At 41.2% G+C, this 27,051-nt stretch overlaps 1 protein-coding gene across 2 annotated transcripts in view; it reads left to right on the forward strand.

The window, feature by feature from the left end:
* The window catches only part of jade2 (jade family PHD finger 2), a 219,926-nt gene that overhangs the window by 108,795 nt on the left and 84,080 nt on the right, over window positions 1-27,051 (forward strand). For both annotated transcript variants that reach the window (XM_040032293.1, XM_040032292.1), the window contains exons 5-10: window positions 2,743-2,897; window positions 8,546-8,757; window positions 12,337-12,504; window positions 15,850-15,966; window positions 23,204-23,689; window positions 26,695-26,859. In XM_040032293.1, the coding sequence (XP_039888227.1) occupies window positions 2,743-2,897; window positions 8,546-8,757; window positions 12,337-12,504; window positions 15,850-15,966; window positions 23,204-23,689; window positions 26,695-26,859 (1,303 nt within the window). The remainder of the gene's footprint in view (window positions 1-2,742; window positions 2,898-8,545; window positions 8,758-12,336; window positions 12,505-15,849; window positions 15,967-23,203; window positions 23,690-26,694; window positions 26,860-27,051) is intronic.

A 27,051-nucleotide genomic window follows, 5' to 3' on the forward strand; every position in this document is an offset into this window, starting at 1 on the left:
AGCCCAGAGTCCCCATTATGGAACCTATTCTCCCTCTGTGTGTGTTTGTGCGTCTCTTTTCTCCCCTTTGCCACTTAACTGGCCAGGCCTGTTTGTCCAGTGTCAGATATCAGCCTGAAAGCAGGCCAAAACAGGGTCTGATTTCCTGCTGTTTTGTCTTCGTATATAAATATATTCGAATTCAGCTTTGCTTTCTACCTGATACTTGGATGATGGAGGGAGATCAGTGAACCACAGTTGCAAGAATGTTACTGACTTTCAGTGGAAAGTATGTAACTTATGATTAGAGATGGTCAGTAACGCGTTACTGTAATTCCATTACCTTTTTCAAGTAACGAGTAAAGTAAGGGATTACCATTGCAAAAAAGTAATTAGATTACCGTCACTTTCCAGTAAGCATGCAGAGTTACCGCGTTACTAAACCGTGATTTTGTTTGTGAGAGTGTCTCATGACAATGACGACAATGACGTACGAGCGTGCGGCGTCCGTGTAGATCAACAATGGATAATATGGAGTGTGGGACAGCGTGCAACCATGTAGCGTTTAAAGCTTGTAATTACTGACATCACTTTGAGTTTGATTCTGTAAAAAGTGACAAAACCATTAGTGTCTGCTGTTCACTCTGCGTGGGAAGCAACACGCATAAAGTTAAAAGATTAAAACTAATAAAAACAAGTTTCAAAATGAGACTTTTTTTATTTGATTAAATTTTATATGATGGATTATGTAGAAAAAGTAGAACTGGTCTGAAAAGATAATAAATAAAGTAAAGAATGACTGTTTTAATAAAGTCAAATTCCAAATAACGATGGATCTCGTTCTGCTGTTCTGATCTAAACATGCCAAACAGAAATTAAAGACAACATGTTAACCAGCAGCTGTTTCAATGCTGCTTCTCTGTACTGCTAAAATCCTGGTTTTGAAATACTGTAGACTCAGACTACACACAAGTTAACAATGACTGTGCTGTGTTCTGGGTTACTTTGACTTGGATGACTCAAAAACAGATTAGACCTGTGTTACAAGAAAGTTGGGGTAAATGTTGTGTAGACAGTATATATTGAGACTAGGGAAAACAAAATTATTGCAGTCTTGTTGCTTTTGAAATAGTTGCCTTGAAGATGGGGACCAGGACGGCGCTCCCCATCCTGCAGTCAGTTGGAGTCTTCTAAGGAGCTTTGGTGATAAAAGATGATCAAGACTGTGATAAAACGGAAATAAGACAGTGATAACTCAGATTAAGTGTCAAAAATTGCTAATCTGTTACTTTCTACATACACAGCTATAGAAATGTAACAGAAATGCACATAAACTGCTTACGTTCAGAGTCAGAACATCACAGTTTTGAACACTAATCCAGAAATTCCTCCACAAATAGTGACTTAGTTGCTGCAGGATGCCGACTTAACTGGAAAATGACATAGTTGCTCAGCAACCTTGCTTCTGTATAATAATACAACCAGAAAGCAACCAGTTGAGTCGAGCCTTTTATTGCAGAGAGCTCATTGGATGAGATGACTGTATACACCAGATTAAAAACTTATTCTGGTCTGTTCATAACATTTATCTTAAAAGCTTTTTTTGCTTTTACATCGTCGGTTTGTGTTATTTTCACGTTTAACTGAGCTGGCAACTCCCGTGAAACGTGATTCTGGTGGAGACAGCGGATTTAAATTGTGGCAGCTGTTTTGTGATCACGACGGCACCAGTGGTGGCGGTGATAATGAGGAGGATAATGATAATGACGAAGATGAGGAAGATGATCTCAGCGCTGTTTGATGTGACAGTAGTAATGGAGGAGGCTGGTAATAAGTAAGCGGTGCGATAATGAGCCGTTGAAGGCCGGGAGCAACACCGAGAGCTAAAGGTTGTTTGTTGTTTGTTGCTGTGATCGTGACGCACTTCACCTTTTCACGCAAAGGTCTCGACTTCAGTGGCAAGCGAGTGAATAAAAGGGTGTGTGTTTGTTACTATGCTAAACACAGAGATGTTTTGGAGAAATCGTGGTGTGCGTGTGTGTGATCTACTGTAAATGCTGTCTTGTTTTTTTTCGGCTATTATTCGGGTGTGGTCGCTGCCTTCGTGATGGCGCGTATGCGATTTATTTTGTGCCTTTTCACGTGTTTGTTAGTTCTTGCAGCGTCCCAATGCTTTATGTGGGCCTGCGTGTGTTTATTAGTCTTTATTGGTTCCCAGTGGGTTGAGCAGAGTTCCTGACCCCATTTCCTGCTGTTGTTGACAGACAGACATTTGGTCCCCAGGCTCCAGAGACTAGACAGTGCCTGGAGGAGCGTTGTGTCACTGCTGGCCACAACTGCTTGATTTGTCATTGGGTCTTTTGGGTCTTTGTTTTTTTTTTAATCCGTCATACTGTGATTCAGTACTTGTGGACAATGAGGTCAGGACCTGTCTGTAAGGACTTCCTCGTAATTCATGTTGGTATAATGAGCCACTTTCCTCACAGAGCACATGGAGTTTTAAAAAAAATTCACAGATCTGTGAATTTCACAAGGACTTCAAAGTCACCGAATACAGTGTAACACTAAAAGAGAGTAGAGGATAGCGCATGGATAACAAACCAAACTTGAATTTTGGCAGTTATCCGATTCTGTGTGACAACCAGTGACATCGACACAACATGTGACATTTGCTTCAGAGGATATTCTTGGATACTAGAGTTATTGTTGCTTCCATGGCCGCACAAATAAAACTCTCTGCATGCATCTTCGTTTTGGTTGCAGGTCGCTGCCGGAATCGACAGGTGGTCTGTCCAACAACGGGCAGGAGAGGGAAGGTGATACTCGGCCTCCTCCCACCCAGCTCTACAGCTGCTATGACCTGGATGACCTGGATGTTGCCTGGCTACAGATAGTCAACCAAGAGTTCAGACAGATGGGTAAGCACTGCATTATTGATAATAATAGCCTGAAAACACTGAGGAAAATCTCACTTAACCTGTGTAAATGTAGGGCCGTTCCACTCCGCTTGCGTAGCGTCAGAAGACTTTCCAAAGGCTGTAAACACGGTTGTAAAGGATGAAGCGCTGGAAATGATGTGTTTTGACTTGTTTTTCGTCTGAGTGTTGACCTCTATGAAGTGACTCACCCCGATGTGTCATAAATGATGTGTTTTCACTTCATGGGAGTTGTTAGCTGGGTAGTGTGTGAATTTCATTCCCCCTGTAGGGCTGAAGCTAAATATCAGAGATTCTGCCCAGGGTTTTATAAGCTTGACAGGAAAGCATGGGAGCGACTCTTTAGTTTGTTTTAAAGCGATATTATTACTTAATTATTTTTGTTGATTTATTACTACATTCAGTTCATATGGAAAGCTCTCCTGAGGAATGAGACTGGCAGCTGGTGTTTTTAAGTAAAGAATTAATCAGCTAAAGAGGTGCCTTAGCATTTTCTTTTCATTTCACAGGTAGGTCTGTGTTTTTTCTTTTCCATTACCACCCATTTATAGTCTCTGAACCTTTATCTTATATGTTCCAGCAAACACCAGCCTTTCCTTTCATTTCTTTTTTTAAATTGAAAAATCACTCTATTAAAAAAAATACAGAAAAAGCCTTAAAATGAGGTTTTCTGAAACTTGCAGATGCTGTGAATATGTTGTAGTGTTGCTGTGTGGCCTCTTTTCTTTCTTTTTTTTCCATTCTCATTATTCTTTCCCTTTCGCTTCCTTTTTTCCTGACACTCTCCTCTCTGCTTTTCTACATCCCCCATTTTGCCATGGTGACAACTGCTGACCCCGAGCATCTCTCTCATCTCCGCCACTTTACTCAATATCTGATCGGCTCTTTTCAGATAAAGCATAGTAATTGTGTCTATAAATCCCCGCTGGGGTTTCAGGCTTTATTTCTGCTGCACATTCACTTTAAATCAAACTCGGACGTGCGTGCGCATACACACGCGTACTGGCAGAAGCTTCTCATAACCTTCAACGCTAAACAAAACAAACAGACGGCTGATTGGTTCTGCTGGGTGAGGCTGCCGAATCATGATGGGATTATTCAGCGTTTTCTGTCTCAGTGCTGCACATCCTATTTAGATTTATCTGTGTATTTTTGTTTGTGTTCACAATATGCTCTTGGAGACCAAATGTTGATCCTGGACATGCTGCAATCGCTGATTATTTCAGGACTTTTGTTCGATGGTGTTGCATTATTCAGCTTTAGGGTTGTCAAAATTGGCAAAAAGTCTCAAATATACATTTAAAGACCTGGACGGGTACGGCCAATTCAGACACCGCACACAGGCTCAGGTTGCACAATGTACCACTGCATAACTTCCCACTAAGCACACAAACTACTAAAAACTACTAAAGAAGAGTAACAAAGTAAAGAAACTTGGTAAAGCCCTAACACTGTTTGCTTTCAGCTGGTAGCTGATTCTACAATATTAGCTTCTCTTCTTTGGCTCCATGTTAAATCAAGAACTGAATATAAAATCCTTCCCTCTACATACAAAGACTTGTATAATCAGACTCCGTCACATGGTACCTCTTGGTACCAGATTATCCCAGTAGAGCACTTTCTTAATCATTCAATCATTCATGTAGCACACCCTTCAGTTTCCAGCACCAGTTTGGGTTCAGAACACAAACACGATCTCTAATTTCAAATTAGGCTTAAAACTTTACTTTTTTTCTTAAACTTATAATCACTGCGGGATGAGGTGACCCCGAATCAGGCGCATCATATTGCGCCATCGGCCCTTCTGGCCAACACCAGTAGGCGGTAGGTGAAGTGTCTTGCCCAAGGACACAACGACCGAGACTGTCCAAGCCGGGGCTCGAACCGGAAACCTTCCGATTACAAGGCGAACTCCCAACTCTTGAGCCAGCGATCGCCCCTTGATGTAAATCCAGGATCAACAGTCCAAGTGACCAGTCACATTGTTGTGATGCCACAGTTTTGCTACCTGGAAACACAATTACTCCTTAACCCCGGACACTTTTTAATTATTATTTCCAGAATAAACAAGGGTGGGTTTTAACCACATCGTAAAAAATATGGCATCACAGCAATGCGATTGATCAGATGCACCAACCTGTCATGGAATGTGGCCCCGCCCCTCCCTGGGCCCGGTTCTGCCGAAAGGTCCTTCCTGTTAAAAGGGAGTTCTTCTTCCCCACTGTTGCCAAGTGCTTGCTCATAGGGGCTTATCTGATGGGTGGGGTTTTCTTTCTTGTATGGTCGTTACCTTACAATCTAAAGATCCTTGAGGCAACTGTGAATTGGCGCCATATAAATAAAATTGAATTGAATTGATAGTTTTCAGTTATGTTTCCTAATCACACTAGGCTAAATCGTTCATTTCGTTCTCCTTCTCTGTCTTTTGTTCCCTATCCTTTGCTCGGTTTGCACAAACAGCAGCGTATCTTAAGTATGAAGCTGCACGAGATGCACCAGCCTGTGCTGACTTTGCCACACAGTACATGTGGTATTACAAGCGGATAACCTGGAGCCTAACAACTTTACTTGTGAAAATCCAGCTTTGTGCCGCTGGGACACAGCCAGCTTGTGGCTTGTGCTTTTTGTTTTTTTCCCCCACAAAATCAAATATAATGTTTTTTAAACATTCAATGATATCATACGTGTTTACAATATTTGTTGGCAGCTGTGTTTTGCTGTAGGAAAATGTGTCTTCTTGGAGAAAACTGGGTCATTACAGCAGCTAAATACACATGAATTCTGATTATAAGGATTAGTAACTCTGGGTTACTGTAAGATCAGAGTGTTTAGCATTACGCTGCATTGAGTAGATTAATAGAAATACAATTAGAGAAGTGCATTAAGGCACAGTGTACATGAAAGTTTGAAAGCCAAAGCAGTCAGGCAGACTAGAAGAATCAAAGCATGAAGAAAAGGAAGTTGTTTTTTTTGTGTGTGTTTGTGTTAATTTCCGTTTTACTTTTAAGCACACACACAAATACTGCACATACACAAAAATGAATGAATCCCTGCATGTGCTCACAGCTGCCACATGCAAACACGGAGACAACAGATAATGCGGTCTTAGGTATGTGTGCTTAGTTCATGATGTAAATGTCACGGCAGGTTAATATCTAACTCCGCTTCCCCTTTTCAGCGGCTTTAGAAGCAGCTTCTGAATCCACGACAACAATCACGTGTGTTCTTCTTCTTGTTCTTTCTTTGTTCATGTCGATGTTCCAGCTCGAGGCCCAATCCACGTGTTTTCTGCCTCAGCAGCAGACGTTGGCTATCATAATAAAGTTGATGTTATTTTCAGTACATTGCAGGGGTAAGGTAGGTTAAACAGCAGCTCACCCTGTTGGCAAAAAGAACCGGAGCAGTAAATCATGCTGCTGCTTAGTTAATATTATTATTTGATTGGAAGAGAATGAATGACATAAATAAGATCCACAAATTGACCCACTCCAGTTATAAAAACCTCCCAACTGAGTGCAAAATCCTACAAATGAGTCAAAAAAATAATGCAGAGCTACAGACTTGATAAAGTTTTATTTTGACTCTAATGACACTGGCCTCTGATTAGCTGTATTAATCAGGAATCATCTGAAGGGCGTACCGCGTACTTTAGATGGACAAATTTGTGGCATTTGTTTTTTTGGAACAAGCTCGAATTTTACATCTCTCCTACAGGAGCTTAAACTGCCCCACTGACATCCTGAAATACGTACGAAAGCTGTCGTGATACAGCTTCAACCTAAGGCTCAAACCATGAAATTCTCCCTGCTGCAGCTTTCTCGTTAGAATTGGATGAAACCAGAATCCCCGATTCTTCCTTTTCTTGCTTAGAAACACGAGCATCAGATCATCATCGCTCAATGTTGATTTCCACGACAAGTTTGCATCTGAACAACTCAAAAGTTTCTCTCGTTTTTTCACAACTCTCTCCGTGCGTATCAGTCTTTACTCTAAAGCAGCGATGCCAGACTCGTTTTACATTGTGGGCCACACACAACCCACTTTGATCTTAAGTGAGAATCTCAATATTTAAGAAAAAGATGGTAGAGAAATTCTGCTGTAGTTATTGAAAGACATCAGTCAGCACAACTCATTAAATGGAAAGAAATAAATCTGTAAAATTAGGGGAAAAGTTTCAGAGATGTATTTCATTATTTCCAATCCAATTTTTAAATTCATTTATTTGTGCATTTTACTGTGGATACATTATAAAATAAAACATTAAAAAACATTTCTATAACAAATAGTGAAAAAATAGGAACTTTTCTTTCATTTAATGTTTTTAACTATTACTTTACTCTGTTCTCATTTGAATGGCTGTGGTGGAGGACTAACTGTAAAGTTTATTTAACACTGTTGAAAGTCCAAAATTCATGCATCCCTTCCTATTTTCCAAAGATGTCAAATGGGGCGCATTGGGGTGTCTGTTGGGCCGATCCCGGCCCCTGGACCTTAGGTTTGCAAAGGTTTCACATAACTTTAAAATGATGTGTGAACATCATGTACAGCCAGCATTCACACTGGTGTGTCGTTTAGAATATTTTTGTATGGTTTTTAAACTGTTATCGAAATAATCATTTGCATTTCAGGAAAAAAAAAAACAAAACCAAAAAATATTTTCACACTAGATTTAATGCCTTCCTGTTAACCATTTTGTATAATCACTGTAATCTTATCGCAGGTAATGAGATAATAATATTCTACATCTGTTCGCCACGATCCTGGAAACCAGACTGTTTGCTTTCCTGGTATCTTAAACGTTTTATTTTTCATGAGGAAGAAGGCTTGCGTTTGCCAGTTAGATCAGTCTTCATCAACTATTAACCAGCCTTAGAGCAAGGCATTACTTTGAGATGCAAATGGAGCAGGGATACTGATGCTAATGTCGACACATTTTGGCACAGTGAGCTAAGCTGAGGGCAACAAAGGCTTAATGGCACTTTTTTTTATTTATTTTTTGGTTGCTTTTCTTCAAATTTTGGCTTTGGTAGCTAATGGGCCTGCAGAGCACATGTGATATTTCTCTTCTTACTCTGGTTAGCAGTCGACTCCAGCTGACACTCTCTCGGCTAATTTTCAGCACGCTTCGCCCTGAGCCGCCCTGAAGAAACAGAAAGTGACCTTGTGAGATAAACACGCAAATGAAGGCTGTGTGTGTTTCAAATTAGTGTTATGCAAAGCGTTTAGGCCCAAAATAACTTGAAATCTGTAAATTGGCTTGCTTGTTTTCAACTTCATATGAGCAGCTTCTCGTTTCTGTTATCCTTGTCGATAAAAGGAACTCAAAGAAACCAGTGAGTGTTGACCTTGGAACTCTACTCTTAGCTTTAATTGTTTTGTACAGGCTTAGTATTTTCTTAAATACTCATCCATTCTCCCAGAGGCCGTGCTTGAGTCTTCAAGCTTTCAAAGAAAACAATATGTGTAAAACAAAAAACAACTTAGCACCAGACAAAATATAATCCTCTAATCACCAAGAATTCCCTGCCTCACAAGAGATGGATGATTAGTTTCTGTCTGGTTCAGTTTTCGTCTGTACGACAAATGCAAACTAATCTTTTTTGTTTTTTACTTTGTTTTCTCACCGCCAGGCTTACCGGAGCTCGATGAGCTCACCATGGAGTGCGTTCTGGTGGAGCTGGAGAGTGTGTGCCAGGAGAAGATGCAGCAGGCCATCGAGACAGAGGAAGGCCTGGGCATCGAGTACGATGAGGACGTGGTCTGCGACGTCTGCCGCTCACCGGAGGGAGAGGACGGCAACGAGATGGTTTTCTGTGACAAGTGCAATGTCTGTGTTCATCAGGTCAGCAATTATGGGCTCAGGTTCTTCACATTTTTTGTTTGTGCACACTTGTGGAGTTGTATGCACTGTATGCTCCTTGCGTTTGGAGTTTTGTGTAGGTTTCTGCAGAATAAGAAGGCGACTGAGTACATGAACTGCACAAAGGTGCACATAGAGCAGTTCTTTCACAAATACTTCCCGTGACAGCCTGAAGCTGGAGAGCTCTGCTGTGTTTGTCACACGGTGACAGAATATTAATTATTGTGTCGGCTCAGTTGGCACTAACACACTATCACTCCCTTCAGACTGCCCCTGCTTACCTGCTGTTATGACACAGGATGGAAGAAGTTTCCCACAACTGCAGAACTGATCTCATTTTAATCTGTCACCTCCAGTTCCTCTAATAAACGAGTCCTGGGCGACTAATTCAGTGTTATTTTCAGTTATGGTTTGTGGCCTCCGATGGTAATGAAAACAAGCTAATCACGTTAAAACAGTTACTGTGTTGCACTAACTGCCTTTCTTTTTTTCTTGCGTTACAAATTCAACTCTCATTTTTTATTTGACAGCTGTGTGTCGTGACCCCCAACTTAAAGCTCTGCAAAGTTCAGTCTGAGCCAAGATAATTCAAAGATTTGAAATTCCTGACAAAGTTTCCGTAGGTAAACCTCAGAAACCCACCTTAGCCTCTCGTTTGCAACAGCAGACCGCCTGTGGTGGAGGCTGCGGCCGCCCGGGACTGGCAGTTGACCTTGCGAGCCGCGCTTCAATGTCGAAAACAGCCTCAAGTCTGGGCTTTACTCCCAACCAGACGACCTTGTGTCCACCTCCGCCTCCACCTCAGCTGAATTTTATTTAAAATCGAAAGAAAATCCAAGTTAAAAAAAATGTTTCCTTTAAGTTGCATGAGGATTTTATAATGAGTATTCAAGTTTAGGAAAAACATCCTGAGCTCAGTGCTTTTGATATTTCAAACAAAACCTGCTCGGTTTCCCACTATCAGACAAAAATTAGCAATCAGAATCTGGAGGTTAAGTCTCCTCTCATTTTTCAGAACTATAAAGAATTTTTTTCTGCATATGAAATCAAAAGCCAGACTGTGAAACAGGAGGAAATATGAATCATCTTAAATATAACGCATTTTTACTCTATTTCATAACAGCTTTGCGTGGCTGCTCTTACTGTTCATAAAGAAGCACAGCAATATATAAAATATCTCGGTTTTTCTCACCTTAGCATGTTTGAAAGCACGCTATTTCCATTCAAGTCCAATTCTTTTCTTTTCTTTTTTCAATTCCATTTTCTTTATATTGCACCAAATAACAGCAGTCGGCTCAAGGTGCTTAGACTGAAAGGTAAGGACGCTAGGAAGGAAAAACTTAACAGGAAGAAACGTCCAGCACAACCAGGCTCAGGGAGTTGCTGCCATCTTCTGCAACCGGTTGGGGGTGAGGGGAGGGGGGCAGGTTTTTGGCATAAGCGTATATTTCATCACCTCTTCCTTGCATGTGTGCCCTCATGCACATATTTCAAGAACGCGGGGCATAAATAACTTTTGGATCAAGTCATCAAAACATTACTCTTAGGAGCCTCTGGTGTTTTCCTAGTAGTATTTGTTGAGTAAAAATAGGTACGAGCCAAAAGTTGAGGTGTCATGGAAACAAATTATAGCAGGCGGTGAAAGAAAAGGTTGCTCCCAGCAGTATTAAGTAATATTGCTTTTAGTGTGTAACCACACTAAAATATCACTAACCAGCATCGTCTGTTCCTTCCCTGGTGAAGTGGTCTCCCCAACGCTCGGTAGGTGAAACACGGGCCATGCTTGCTGAGGTGCTTTGTTTGATCAATAAAATCATTTCATCAATAGAGTCCCTTAATTGCTTTTAACAAAGACTGAGACTTTCGTGTTTCATTTCCTTGAAGGTTGTTTGTTTTTTCTCTCTGTCTCTGTTGTTTTATCATCCTCTAAGTCTAATATGAATGCGTGTTCTGCCTTTTTAGTTATATGAAATATGATGTGTCCTTCCCTCGTGATGGTCTGGGATTTGGGGCGACTAAATTTCATTTGAGGCTCAACTAAAGGAGTAATGCTTTGATATGATAGATCTGAGGTGATAGGGATAATGGTAGAAAAAGAGGCATTACGTATGCTTCGCTTGCCACAGTAGACCCTTTCTAACAATGAAGGAGTAAATAATGTCTGACAATAAAATAACACTTTGTTTCTAACCCTGGGGACCGGATCTTATCAGAAACATATAAGCATGCTGTTACTCTGGCATGAAAGACTTCCATGGAACCCCTCTGTGATAGCGGAAGGGGAATTGGGTGGAGCTCTGATCATACAAAACCCAGCTGTGCTTTAAAAAACAAAATAAAGTCTATGTGGCATTTCAGATGTGTTGGAAGCTCATGCTGTTCTTACTAAAATAAAGAAATATTAAATGGAGATTTGTAATTGGAGCAGCAGTTAATAAAACCTATATGAGAATACAGAAGTTGTTGCATTGAAACCAAATGTATGTTGGGGATTTTGACTTAAAAAGCAAGACGACTCGCAGGCTTCAGGGTGTAGCTGGTGAAAGTTATGCCAAGATTCCTGTTGGGAATCGCCCAATGTCTTCTACGGTTACTGTTGCAAGCAAGTACATCATTAACACAGGAAGGCCATTCCCCATTTAAAGCAAGTTATTTAGGTTTTTAGTCTTTCCTAATGATTTTATTGTTGCTACTTCGCACACTGATGACCTTATTGGTCTTCACCCAAACTGTGCTCAAACTAAAAGCCCTCTGATTTGTCCGTTGGTGTGTGATGTTAGATTAAAAGGGCTTAGGCATAGGAACAGGCACTTGTGTGAATGAGTGAATGAAGCTTGTAGTAAAAAGGAATAGAAAAGTGCTCTATAAGTATCAGTCCATTAACCATTATGCTGACATCAGTAATATGGTCAGTGCTGTGACATCCTGATGCGTTCACACATTTTCATGCTTTTTATGGCCGAGTGATTGTATTGCAGCAGTCATGTCGAGATGAATGTGTCCACCATATAACTGCTTGAGAGCGTTCTTAACTTTTCAGCGGCTTGTAATTCTCATTAGTTTGTGCAACCGACAACAAGAAAACTTAATGGATTGTGAACCGGATCAGCTGCGGCACCACTTATGTGCTCAATCACAACAAAAACAAAACAAAATTCACTGTTTTTAGGTTGGCTTGAAAAGCTGACTGTCAGTCATCTTTTTGCCAACACAGAGTATATGGAATACAACTTTTAATATACACCTAATGGTTTACATGGGGTGTATGTTAATGTGCTTCAGTGTACTAATAGGTCTTTAATAAACTTTTTATTTATGGTGATTTGGCGTAGTTTTCCATTCTCTTATTAGCAAGGCTGGTAATCTGTCCACTGCATAAGAAGTTACAGCTATTGGCTGGTTAGCTTGGCACAAAGACTTAGAAGAATTGGTTAGCCAGAATAAATTAGCTTGCATGTTACGTCATGGTTGGTAACCTATGTAAATTCAGAACCATCGTTATGCAGCTTTCGCATTAAGACCTGTCATAACTTTCCTTTTTTATTTCTTTCCCTGTTGCAGGCGTGTTACGGCATCCTGAAGGTACCCCAGGGGAACTGGCTGTGTCGGACCTGCGCTCTCGGGGTCCAGCCAAAATGTCTGCTCTGCCCCAAGAGAGGGGGGGCACTCAAGCCCACCCGCAGTGGAACCAAGTGGGTCCACGTCAGCTGTGCCTTATGGATCCCTGAGGTGAGACACTGAGAGAAAGACACTAGGTGGTCACAAGGTCCACATACAGTCAGATACTGATTGGTTTCTTTGTGCAATCTTAAAATTGCAGCCAGCATGTTAATGAATTTTTAATACATCCCTGGAAGTGTAACCTTTTCTACATTCGCTTTTAGCATTGTTGGCTTCACAGAATTGTTCCCACAATGTTGGGAGGATGAAATTGTTCAAAATGTCGTGGTATGGTAAAGCGTTAAGAAGGCAAGCCGAACTCCTGAAAAACAGCCCCACACTGTGATACTTCCTCCACCAAACTTTGTACTTTGCACATTGCAGTCAGACAACTGCCAAACCCAGACTCTTCCATTGGATTACCAGATGAAGAAGCGTGATGTCCATCCAGAGAACGTCTCCACTGCTCTATAGTCCAGTGGCGGTGTGGTTTACACCACTGCATCTGATGCTTTGCATTGCGCTTGGTTCTGTAAGGCTTGGATTACACTCCACTCCATGAAGCTCTCTCTGCGCTGGTCTTCAGCAAATCTGAAGGTCACATGAGTTTTGTAGATCAGTAGCAACTGACTGTGCAGAAAGTCGGTGACCTTTGCGCACTATTTGCCTCAGCATTTGCTGACACTGAGCTGTAACTTTACATAGCCTACCACTTCATGGCTTCAAGTCACTTCCACTTCCACTAACAGTTGACTGTGGAATATTTAGTAGCAAGGAAGCTGCATGACTGGACTTGTTGGACAGGTTAAGTCCTGAGAGCAACCCATTCGTTCACTAATATTTGTAAAAGTAGTCTGCACGTCCAGGTGCTGCATGTTATACACCTGTGGCCGTGGAAATGATCGGAAAACTTGAATTCAATGATTCGGATGCCTGAGTGAATACTTTTGGCAATGTAGCGCATCGCTGTGGTTTTACGGTGAGGCCTTTGCTTTGCAATTAGACTCAAAAAAGTCTTTGGTGGAAGATTTTGAGAAGCATTTGCACCTGTTACTTGTTTCCACCACTTGTTTAGAGTAAATGTTTAAAATACCAGTCAACACCTTCCTCTTTACAATCTGAAGAATGCATAATGATTCCCGAGGAACCTGGCTGTCAAGCGTGCTTCTCCCAGCAGCCGCTCATTTCGTCTTGACGTTTCTTGATGACATCTTTTGTCACCGTCGCTCATCTGAAAGCCCCAAACGGAGCCCCCTCATTTCAGAAGGTTCGTGGATGCGCTTCGAGCCTTGCACACCTTTAAGACAGCCAGTCATATTTCTTGCGACTATTCAGCGGCACACTTCACCAGCACATTTCTCTCAATAATAGAGTGGCTTTTGGCACCTCAAACCTTTTCCTCCTAATTGCCTTCTGTCACCCTTGATTGGGCTAATTGTTTTCGTTGCTCCATTCGCTTTTGTTTTCTCTTCCTACCATGGCGGAGGGGGTTAATTTGCATGTCTGTGCTGTGTGTGTGTGTGTGTGTTTTGTGCTCTTGTCCTTGTGTGGGCTCAGATGTATGTGCTTCATGCTACTAGTTGGTAGATTTGTTCTGAATATGTGGTGGAAAAAACTGTGTGTAAGTGTGTTTTACATTTATAGTGTATGTGTGTTTGTTTTTGTAAGGGTGTGTGTGCCTTCAAATGATACAGCCTCTCCAGAGCTGTGCATAGCTGCCTTATGCCTGCCTTCAGCTCCTAGAGAAAGGTCTCTCTTTAAACAGCTTTTCACCCCTCATAGTTACACATAGACACACAAACACACACACTCAATCTCAAAGAGGAAGAGCCCCTCTTTTAAGAAGGCTTTTTATTTAACACAGTGATTTCCTCTAAAGCGATTTCAGATTTTGTCCCTTTTTTCATCTGTCTGCTTTGAAATGTGAAGTGCAACTTCTGCGTATGTGTGTGTGTGCGTGGGAATCACGGTTGTGAACAATTCAATCAATTAACTGTACCATTCAAAAAGTGGAAATCCTTTTCTTATCGACCGGCTCTTATATCAGCTGCATAAAAGAAGTGCGCGTTGACAGTGACGGCTGTGGCATCATTGTCAGAATTGCACTTTCTATTGACATTCTCAATGGAGTGAAAATTGACCCCCGCATCAACTGTGTGAGTGTGTTGTACAAAAGACATCGATAATAACAGAAAGAGCAGAGGCCATTGGTTTGTTCTGTGGTTGAGCAGATGAGAGGAGGAAAGAAAATCAGATAGAAGGACGAGTGGATGATGGGGGGGGGGGGCGTGACCTGCGGAAATCAGTTGTCAGCTTGTTAATACAAGCGTGAAGGACAAGGAGAGAAGGCCGTGCCTCAAATATGACAAGAAGTGGATGTGAAAGAAGTGGAATGTTTTTTTTCCTTTTTTGTAAAGAAATAGGCAGCAGAGGAAGGAAGGAAGGAAGAAACAGCGCTTTGGTGATGAGTGCTCTTCACTTCTTTTCTGCATGGCTGGTTGGCACAAGTCAATGACTTCTTGGTTGTATTTGGTGCAGGGAGGTCTGGGGCCAAAGCTGTTCTGAATGAACTGCTCAAAGAGGAAGTCACACAGAGCTTTACAGTAACCTTTTTCCAAGAAGCACATGTGTCTCTGCTCTGGGTCCGAGGACAGTTTTGGAAATTGGAAAACAGGTGAAGTTATTCAAGCTAAATTAGGGTGTAAACTGTCATTCCTAGGATGCGTTTAGGGAGGTTACTTTAATCAGAAACTGAAGAAGTTGCGTAGCTGAGGTGTTAAATATATTTAAGAAGATGATAATTATGCTCTAACTTCAAATGTTGTATTTTATTAATACTTTATATGGCGCCAAATCACAGTTGCTTCAAGAAGCTTTTTTTTTTTTTTTAAGGTAAAGATCCTGCAATAGTACATAAAAAATCTGAACAATCAGACGACCCCCTATGAGCAAGCACTTGGCGACAGAGGGAAAGAAAAACCCCCTCCTAAGAGGAAGAAACCACCAGCAAAGCAAGGCTCAGAGAGGGGCAGCCGTCTGCCGCGACTAGTTGGGGTTGAGGGGAGAAAAGAGAAGTGAAAGACAGCCAGAGATTAATAATAGCCAATGATTAAATGCAAAGTGGTGTATAAAAATAGAGGGAGTGAAAAGGAACACATCATGGGAAGCCCCCAGATGCACCCAGAGTCTTTCAGCCTCAGTTGCCTGTATGACCATCGCAGATGAATATTAACTTATCCCAAAAAAAGCTGCATATTCCAACATTTGAGAAGCTGCAACCAAAATATGTTTGGCACTTTGCCTAATTATTAAGTGAGATTTTTTTTTAAAAGAATTTAGAGTAAGATGAGTCTCATCAGTGTTGTTTTGCTTTCTATGTTTGTTTCTTACTAACTGTTTTGTTTTCCTCCTTAGGTGAGTATAGGCTGTCCAGAGAAGATGGAGCCCATTACCAAGGTGTCCCATATCCCCGCCAGCCGCTGGGCTCTGTCCTGCAGCCTGTGTCGAGAGCACACAGGGACCTGCATTCAGGTATATTATCAATGCTTTGCCCGTCTATCTCATTGTCTTCAAATGCTAAAAGAAAAACCCCAAAAACAAAAGAAACACAAGCAGCATTCAAAACGTCCACAGGTTCTACAGTGCTCCAGATTATGGGTTTCAGTTTGTGCTTCTTTTCCTTCTCTGGTTGCTAAATCTCAACTACCAGTTCGCAAACAAGTTAAACCAAGATAAGTGAGGGTGTGATTTCAACAGCAACAAGTTTCCTCTTTTTAAATTATCATGCAGCCTGCATGCATGCTGTACATCAGCCAGAGGTGGTTTGTGGATATGTGAAGGTTTCCACTATGTGTAATATTTATTACAAAGGGTGAAACACTGATCCATGAATTTATTAATGAAGCCTTGCAGGTAAAAAGACACAAAATGAACACAGCATGCTCCAAACACAGCATTTCTCTCATCAAATTATTGTAGTTTTTAGTTTCCTGATAGGCAATGTGGATGTGTTTGAAGCGACTGCTTAGTATGCAAACACAGCCCCTGCTGACACACTTACACGAACCCACTTCACAGACATTAGCCTGTGCATGATTTAGCTTCAAAAGTGCCCTTAAGGTGAACCGCAATCCTAAAGCATTGCAATGCTTTTGCATTTGCTTGCAGCATATGCACATCCCAGATGTACGTACTGGATACGGACGCGTGTGTGCGTTTGCGCATCGGCGAGGGTGTTTCCTGACAGTGTATCCCTGCTGTAGACTATCAGCGAACCCCCTGAGTTGGAGTCGTCCGTAGGGAGAGTCTCACTCTCCTGTTTCCATAGCTGAAAGCAGACTGCTGTACAAACATACTTGCTAATCAGTTGAGATGCTTTTCTGCACAGCAGCGCGAGCAGCAGGAGTTCTTTGTAAACCATGTGGAGAAAAGTCGGAAATAAGAAATATTTTTCCGCCTCGAAAAGTTTCAGTCCAGGAGAGGAAATTTCTTTTAATCTATTTTGCCGATTTAAGTGTTTGCTGTGATTTGTGATACAATCATTGTAGATCAATTGCAGGACAATGTATTCACACTATAGCAGACATTAAAGCACAAAGCATGTGTTACCACTGATATCTGTGTGTTTTTAATGTTGAGTAGGTCAGACAGCTTCAGCCTTGAGTGTTCTTCACTTCGGCACCACTTCCAATAGTGAAATCCACTTTTTGAAGCCTTCGTCTAATGACACCTTGTCCTGTCTCTTTTCATGCTGAGCTACTAACAAGCATCTCAAGCGCTCATAACAAAGTATACATATCTAACAACCATTAGCCAGGACGTTCTGAGTTAAGAGTCTCTTAATTAGTATTCTACTGAAGATCTGTGCACTAGAAGGTCAACCAGTGCCACCTGTACTGTATATGTAAAAGAGATTCTGTGTACAGCTTTTAATAATGAGATTGTTGTAGCTCTAAGTGTGCTAGATGGATTAAGTGAATAGAAAAAGGTCTTGAAAATATGTCGTAAGAATTTAATTTGCTTTATTATGACTCTGGTTATTCCCATATCAAGCGGTGGACATCCAGAAGCTCAGATGTTGGAATATCATAGGATTGGAGCTGAATTCTGTTTAAACATACAGAACTTTGTTTTAAAGTCTAGTCCCGTGCAGTGCTGCACATTTTGTTATTGAAGGGATACCAAGTAAATACAGGGCTAGTATTGCGAAGAACAATACTTATACTTTCAACTTATAAAAGCAACTTATGTAGTAGAGATTTAAGAGATGTGACCCTTAAATCACAGTTTTTTTTACTTTCCACGGTTACAAAGCACACCAATCAGCCTTTTATGTATTTTGAAACTGGGCTTTTTGGAGGAAATTTGCCTGCTCTAAAGCACTTTGGATCAACTTTTGTTGTTTAAATTTGATTTAGGTCAAAAATAAAATAGATGTATTGGGAAACACAAAAGGGTTATGACAGTTTTCATAGTGCATGTTTGAGGTATATTTTTTCATTTCCAAAAAAGAAAACAATTTAATACAATTCAGTGGGCTACATTCTGAACTTGGAGGATAGAAACAAACTATTGATCCTATCGCGCTACAATACTAGTATTGTTATCAATACGATTGACTATATTGACGATTGATTGACATATAGGGAAGATGCTTGAGATCTTTCAAGTGATCACACTGATTAGTTACTGTAGGTCCAAGCTTGTCTCTAATCTCTGCCCCTTTCTGGTTTTTGGGTGGAAAAATGGTGCAGTGGTTAGCACTGCCGCCTCACAGCCTTTCTCTGTGGAGTTTGCCTGTTTATGCTCCCTCTGGGTACTCCTGCTTCCTTCCACGATGCAAAGGATTGCATGTTAGGTTAATTGGTGACTCTAAATTTGCTAAGGGTCCAATGTAAGTCTATAAGCTCCAGTGCCTGCATGACCCCGAATTGAATTTGTGGTAATATAACGAATGGATAGATTTGTTTAAAATTAATTATGGAGAGTGATGGAAAATCGGCTAAACCTAAAGCTGAAAAAGATGGGAAGTTGCTTCACTGATTTTTCTGGTTGGTTTGTACCAAATACATGTGCAACAAAAAAAGAGAGGAAACAAATCCAGAATTTTTCAGGTCAAGGAAATGTTGATAAATCGCAAGTGGATACACAAGTTAAAAAATGTTCCAGAGTAAAGTATGAACAAACCTCAGTCTGAATAATGTCGGGGTTTTTTTCTCAGTTAAGTCTTGCAAAGATTATTTTAGAGAAACATGTTTTCTTCACAAACAGAAGTAGTCGGCAGCAGTGTGGGCACTGATAAAAACATTATTAATGAATCCCTGCCAGAACAGAGCAGGTGCAGTCGAAAAGGCCAGATGAGTATTTTTTTCTTTTTCTTTTTTTTTTTTTCCTCCGATGACTTGGCTCATACCAAACAACACATTTAGCCAACTCCACGCTGTGTTCAACCTTTTGCCACCGAAAAAGTGAGAGCAGCTGCAGTGGGCTCAATCTGACATTTGGTTGGTAATAAAAAAAATGGGTTTACAGTGGAGACCTTTGACCGTAACTCCACGTTTTATCAGGATGTTGTATTTATTGGGGTGTCTTACACAGGCTAAGCATGTGATTATTGGATCACACCTTCTGTTTCTTCATCACTGGCTTTATTTTCTTGGTGATTTATCTGTGCATCAGGTGAAACTGTCAAGCTTTAGCAAACAGTGAGTGTAGGACTCAAGTGCGGGACCCGGGCAAGACGGAGAGAAGTAGAGTGCATTTTGAGATTCTTTATTCGCTTAGAGACATTGCACATGAACTAACTTAAATGAGCTCTTACTCACTTTAAAGAAACGTAAACATAGAAACAAACTTTATTTAAATACAAGGCTGAGCTCAGCTGAACATATGAATGCAATTAACTGGAGAGAGAGGCGGGCATGAGGAGCGAAGGCAGGTAGAGAGGGACCAGGTAAGAGCTGTGAGACAAGAGGACAAGTTAGACAGTGCAGAGAAGGAGGAGGAGGAGGTGAGTTAGGCAATGTTGTCCAGAGGATTATTGTGAGAAAACCTTACTTGAAATCCGAGGTAGTCGGGCCAGGGGAGGGTGCCAAAAGGGAGAGGTTTTCGAGCCCGCAAGGAAGCTGGTGAAGGGTGGAGCGTGGGAAGGCTCCGAAGAGTGGCAGCGGTGATCCAGCAGGTGAGTAATGATCTCAAGTGGCAGCAGAAGAAGTGGCATTCGTGAGAGGTGAGTGGTTGCACATGGATGTGAGATCCGGGGCTGGCTGGCTTAGTGGAGACGAGGAGAAAAGGCACGGAATTACATGAGAAACAGATCATAAGAAAAAGCAAATAAAAACAAGATTAGCCTCTTCACCACGTCGGGTGAGCTCATAATCTGGCGGAGTGTGGATGGCCGCGCTGGTCTTTTTGTTCAGCAGTTGATTGCTCTGATGATCAGCAGGTGACCTGAAGGGGAGGAGAAAACGTGGTTCCAGCTCCACTCCGATGGGGTGGGGGAAAACAGCTGCCTTCTAAACCCACATCTGGCAGCTAACTCATTGGTCAAAGCTTCTTATGACAGAGAAAAGCCATTTAGTTTTACCTTAAAAAACAATAAAGGACAAATTAAACTCTTTAAACACGAGAATGTACACTGAAAAACCAACCAAACTGTCATAATGATTTGAGGGCTGTGCAAAATCCATTAGAGCCAAGGTTTCTTTGCATTAGCTAGCTTGAAAAACACCTAAAACCCCAGTTAAAAATAATGGATAGTTATCCACTGTCTTTGTTAACCCAGGCACTTTGCTAGAGGCTGTGTTTGTTGATCGCATACAATGATGTGCCACTTCACTCTTCTTTGACACAAAATGGATGGATTGAGTTAAGCCTGATGAGTCAAGATAATCAGGTCATGGAAAGAAAATATGGATATTAAAAATATATATATGGTAAAAGCTAGCAGGTGTTGCCAAGAAGACAAAGTGGTAATACTGCAGAATGTTCACATGCTTATGCTTGTGCATATGCAGTCATTTCAGACTGCTGCACATCAAAAACAGATTTCATAAACGTGATCACTATATCAGACCTGATACAGTCCCATAGTGAAAAAAAATATGGAAATCATTTGTTTTTCGTCAATAAAGGTAAAATTCATATAAAATATATGCACAATATGAAGTGGGACTTAAACAAGTGCTGTGAAATAAACTTTATGGGTAAAATGTTGTTATCTATTGGACACAATATCTTGGATACATTGTCAAAGTTTTAGGAGAAAATTTGCCACTCAGCAACCATCTTGGTAACAAAGTGGCAGCTGTGGTAAACGCTCACTCCATTTGTAACTAAGATGGGCAATTATCAGTTATCATAAAGCCCCGAGTCAAATAAATGGGGAGAGATATAACGTGAATTCCAGTGGTTACCAGAATATAAAACTGTCTAATCTGATAAACAATGAAATAGTTTGGTGATTTTACCCTAAAATAAGGTTTCTTTTTTTTGTCATCTACAAAAGGCGTGTATGCTATGCACAAAGTTACGCAATATATGCTATATCAGTGTTTCTAACTGTTTAGGTGTTTATGGACTTTCTTCACCATAGCACAAGTGTTCTGCTGTGCCACATCATACATAAGCCGAGAAACAACACTAGGCACGCTTGCATCTTTACCACGATAATGAGTAGATATACAGTGGGGGAAATAATTGGTTTACTAAATGTTTTGACTTGGGGAGGGACGTTCTCGTCCAACATTTAGTAGGACATGACCGCATCCATTGGCCCTTTAATGTGGCGAAGTCATCCTGTACCCTTAGCAGAAAAACACCTGTGAGGATAGTGTTCTTTTTGTCGTACTTGGAATTTCTCTTTTTCCAAACATGGCAGGTTGAGTTGATGCCAGAAAGCTCGATTTTACTTTCATCTGACCACAACACTTTCTCCTGCACTTTCTCTGAATCATTTAGATTTTCAGTGGCAAACTTAGGCAGGCATGTACATTACCAATGCTGTTAACAGTGGTGTTTCTTGGCAAACTTAAAAATTTTAGCAGGGGATCAGATACTTACAGTGGTTTGAAAAAGTGTTTGTCCCCTGATTTATTTTTAATTTTTTTTTGTATACGTGTCACACTTAAATGTTTCAGATCATCAGACAAATATAATATTAGAGAAAACACAAGTAAACACAAAATGCATTTTCTAAATGAAGGTGTTTATCATTGTAATAATAATAATTCATTTATAAACTGTAATTAACTTGTGTTTTAAGAAATCGGGAAGGGGGCAAACACTTTTTCACTTCACTGTATTTCCCCCAGTGTACAGGCTGCCACACCTTTTGAACTTCTAGGGTTCATCTGCATTAGCACAATAACAGAGTAGGTTTATGTTTTCTCATTTTGCTGTTGATTGACTGTTTGCAATCAGTAGTGTTCATATTTGCTGTTATAGCACTTCCCTATAGATTTCTAACGGGGTTTGTTTGAGTGGTAAATCTCCCTCATAATCTCTCTGATAATGTATCTGGTAACGTTAGGGAAAGAACTGGTGAAAATGTGGTATTTGCAGGCAGTTTTCAATAAAAACCAAGCTTGTCGTGCTCAAAAGACTAAAATATATAACAGTGACTGTACAACTTGACATATTGAGCCAATTAAAGCAAGGAGTCTATCATCATTATCCACATTGGGGAATAACACACATAGGAGGTCTCCATTAGTCAGTTTGCGGTTTCACATGGATTCACATGCTGTTTCACAAATCATGTAAGTTTAATGCAGGATATCTCTGTTAATCCTCCCACACACAAATAGGCTCTAATATTAAGTCCATAAAAGATGAAATGAGAGTGGGTTCATCTGGATCTCTCAGCATACCTGAGATTACAGTCGCACACTTTTCCATGTGCTGCTGAAGGTTGTAGTGATAGATTGGTGTTCGGGCTGATGATGACCTACTTTAGTGTGACAGTAGAGAAGACCGCAGCACAGTCCAAAGCCAACCCGAAGTTCAAGCAAAAAAGAATATACTAGCCAGTTATGTCTCCTTTTTTGCCTCATCGTACAAACCACATTTGGAAATGCCGAAAAGCCCAACGCCAGTTAGGACTGGACTGTTTCTTTGGTAGGAAGTAGTTCCAATTAAAACTTTTTAAAGCTTTTTAGAAAGTTTTTATGAAGCATAAAAGCCAAATAAGGATAAGAGAAAAAAAGGGAGAGAGACATTTGTAGAAAAGTTGTTTTCCAGATGGTTGAGTCGGTCGGATCAGTGAGGGTTTTTTTTATCATGCACTGCAGTGCAGAGAGTCACCAACGAGCCTCCTGCCGAATCCTGAACTACTTTGATAAGTGCAGATCTACACACACACTCACACATACTAACAAATGTGCATGCAGCAGTGACACCAGTACAGTCACAAGGGTTCACGCTTTCTCACACACACACACAAAATCGTACCATGCCTGGAGGGACTCAGTGGGAGGTCAGCTCTTAGTATGACCTGTAATGGATAGCACTGAGAAACATGCACTCACACACATATTGAAACATATCCCAAGTTACCAGAATGTCAGCAGAAATGGGAAAGCTGTGTTTGTTGTGACTTGGTCTGTCTTTCTGCTTTGCTGCACTTGTTCTGGAACCTTGATAACGCAATGAATGAACCGAAAATGACAGCTTAAAACAAACAGGTTTGACAAAATGTCTGAGAACATGAAGACAATTTGTTTTATTTCTGTGTCCCTTAACTCAATTTCCTCTCTGTCCCTGCTCCCAGTGCTCCATGCCCTCCTGTATTGTGGCCTTCCATGTGACCTGCGCCTTCGATCACGGCCTGGAGATGAAGACCATCTTGGCCGAGAACGACGAGGTGCGCTTCAAGTCCTTCTGCCTGGAGCACAGCAACACCAGTACAAACACCAACAGCACCTTCAGCTCAAGCGGACTGAGCAACGGCAATCACGTCACCGCTTCCACCGCCAACGGAGCACACGGTGGAGCCAGACCCGAGTGGGCCGCCCCCGGTCTCACCTCCGAGCTTCGGCAGGACCAGCAAAACGAGACAAATGGCAGCAGCGATCCGGAGCAGAGGTCGGTATCGCACCTGGTTTCAGTGTCGGCGTCGGAGCGGGCTGAGCGCGACCAACTGGAGAGAGAAAAAGTGAGCCAGAGGAAGCAGAAGCTTCAGGAGCTGGAGGATGAGTTTTACCGACTCGTGGAACCCAGGGAGGTTGCCGAAAACCTGGGGCTGCCCGTCTCCCAGGTGTGTTAAGCTAGGACCCTACAGCTTCTCATTAAGTTAAAAGAAATGAGGTTAAACACTCGTTGCGATAGGATAGGTACGCCTGTATGTGCATCAAAAAATACCCGCTCCTCTAGGTAGTGACTCAGGTATAGGCACGAAGTGCACAGACATGGTCAACAAGATGAGTGGCTGAAAAAACTCACTGATGAGAGAGCTCATAATAGCAGCACTTGTTCCTGCTAAGAGGGAGCAAGTATGCAGATACTGTGACTGCTCAGTACAGCAGCGACGTGCAGCAGAGCATTTCAGAACGCCCGATTCACCGAAGCATGAAGCTGTTAGGAAGTGCCGTTTCTGTCCAAAGAACAAAAAGCTGAAGGCTCCTATTGATTGATGAAATCTGGGAGAACATTGCCTAGTCGGAAAAATGTGTTTGTGTTAAGAGTATAAAATTATAGAAATATGAGAAGACTAATCATGTACTTGCCTCGATTTAGCACACTGGCTCAAGTGTTCCCCATTCATAGGTATTCGTAGACCGCATGATGAGTTACAGGTATTTGTTTAGACCATGCTCTGTTCTGCTTTCCAAACATGGACGCTGCTGCTGGAAAGTGTTTTATTTTTATTTAATTTTTTTTTTTTTACTAGGAAAGCTAAACCATGGATTTGAAAGAGTTCTTTTTTTAAAAAAGAATTTTTGATACTGAGTCAACACTTCAGGGCCATTTTGGGTTTTAAAAATATAATAGAGCTGAGAGAGAGAGGAAAAAACTCAGGTATTGTCTGGTTAAGGTCACAAATCTATGAGAAAATATTGTTGTGTTGTCAAAGAACCGCTTCACTTTTCTTGGCAAGGTTGGGGCAACCACATTACACCACAGTGCCTCAGTGTGCTTTGTGTCTTGCCTGCAGTGTATGATCTAATAGAGGTATTCATTGTAGTTGGATACACTAATGAAATACTTGGGATTGTAGCCATGTTGTCAAATACCCAGACTTTGAAGAGTCATTGCTTACTCAGAGTAATGCTTACTCTCATGAGTGAAACGTTTTTCGTAGTGCTGCACTTCTTTAATGTGTGCAGTCCCGGTTTATTTTCCTTGGTGTAAAAGGTTGATCCTTCAAATGTGAATATGAATGGGGATTTTTAACAAAAGAAAAATGTCACGTCTACAATCATGGGAAAAATGAAGTTTTCACAGGACTCAGCCTGTCCTGTGAAAACTCAGCCAGGATACAGCCCTGTGAAAAGCTCGGTGAGGTCGAACAACTTTTAACGTCAGTAACTTCAAGTAATTATTTTCTGTATGACTTTATCAGCCTCTCAAACTGTTGTGGAGGAATTTTGGCCCACGTTTCTTTAAAAACAGTTCACACTCCATGTGTGCACACCTCTCTTAAGGTCCCACCACAGCATTTCAATCAGGTTAGGGTCATTGCAACACGGTGATTCTTCTTATTTTCAGACAGTTGTAGGTTTGCTGCTGTGCTTAAGTTCATTTACTTGTTACATGACAGAATTTCAGCAATGCTGTAGCTGTCAGACAGATGGACTCACACTTTACTCTAGAGTACTTTGGTGTAGGGCTGTTCGATATGACGATATATATCGGATGACGATATAAAAACATCTGTCGTTTCATTTTACGCTATCGTTTGTTTCGTGGTGTCGCAAAATAAACTGTTTACGGCAATATTTTTTCATCGTCCGCTTGTTTATGTTCCACATAAACCTTTCACAATAAAGCTCAAGATCCTGTTGAGACTTTTCAAAATAAACTGAATCACGTGAAAGAGCAGATTATTTACGGATGAGAAGAAAAAAGAGCCGCCAGGTGCTAAAAAATAAACCTTAGACTCAAACGTTAGAACAGGCTTTTCCCCGCAGCACGCCGTGTGATAAATACAAAGAAACCGGCGGCCGTTACAACTTATGTCTAAAAATGTATAGTTTCATGCATCGGTTAAAACACTCGACTCCGGGTAAAGGACGCGCAGCTGGAAACACTTCACGCAAGTCGAGCTGCCCGAGATTCACAGAATTTACAGAAAATGTTACATTTTTGTGATTTATATCGTTATCGGGACGATAGAATTCTTATATCGGGATATGAGATTTTGGTCATATCGCACAGCCCTACTTTGGTGTACAGAGGAGTTTCTGGTCAACTGAATGGCTGCAGAACAAGCCCGAATCATCACCCCACCACCACCACCATGCCTGACAGTTGGTGTTGGTGTTTGTGTTTGCGTTATACATCATGGACAAACATCTCTACTTTGGTCTCATCTGTCCTAAGGACATTGTTCCAGACGTCTTCTGGTTTTTTTCAGATGCAATTTTGCAAACTTAAGATATGCTTTGGGCTGATTTTGTGAGGATCCCCATTCCTGACCAGCAAACTACCAAAACTTCAGTGTTTATAGCATTGCTCACACTTGGTGATGATCAGTTTATCAGGTGTATTTGATTAGCAGCACCTGGTGGCTATTTAATTAAAAAAATTCCTACAGTATTGAGGCTGTAATGGTGCACCTAGTTTTTCACAGGACAGCAGAGAGTCCTTTCTTCTCTATGTGACTATATGTGTATTTTGTAATTTTGTGAGACCTTTGTAAAGTTTTTCTTTGACTTTAAAATCACAAAGAATATCCAAGTATTTGATCCTTAATTTAAAGAAAATTATTGAAGTTTAATATGACTATAAAGTTTCCAAAGCTGGATGACTTTTTGAAATAAATCTCCTGCACAAATGTTGCTCTAGAATTTCACATTATAATGCTTCGGTGCCTCTAATTCACAATTAAAAACAACAAAAAAGGAAATGGTCTGAAAGCACAGTACAGTGGCCTTCCATGTGACCTGCGCACACAGCGCCTTCATTGACCAGATGCTCGCACTGATTTTTAACTTCATGAAATTTCTCGCTGCCATCTTTGACTTGAATTGAAATCAAACATGGCAGCGATGCGAACATTATGATAGCGTAACAGGTAATTGTGTGTGTCTACGTTTTAAGGTGGACTACTTATATCAGTTCTGGAAGCTGAAGAGGAAGGCCAACTTTAATCGACCTCTGGTGACCTTAAAGAGAGACGAGGTGGACAACCTGGCCCAACAGGAGCAGGACGTCCTCTACAGACGCCTCAAACTCTTCACACACCTCCGACAAGACCTGGAAAGAGTGAGTTGGACAATCAGATGCAGACGTTGTTTCGATGTTTGTTTGGTATGAAGCCAAAGAAAACTTGTTTCTTTGCAGAGTGCTTTATTCTGGGATCATTTCTTTCTGTTCGTGTGTGTTCGGTGTGTGTGTGTGTGTTTCGAACATGTGCGAATATTCGTGCTCGGTGCTTGATCCATCCCTGTGTCGCTG

Source organism: Simochromis diagramma, unplaced genomic scaffold, assembly GCF_900408965.1.
Source record: "Simochromis diagramma unplaced genomic scaffold, fSimDia1.1 OVJJ01000216.1, whole genome shotgun sequence".
NCBI lineage: Eukaryota > Metazoa > Chordata > Actinopteri > Cichliformes > Cichlidae > Simochromis > Simochromis diagramma.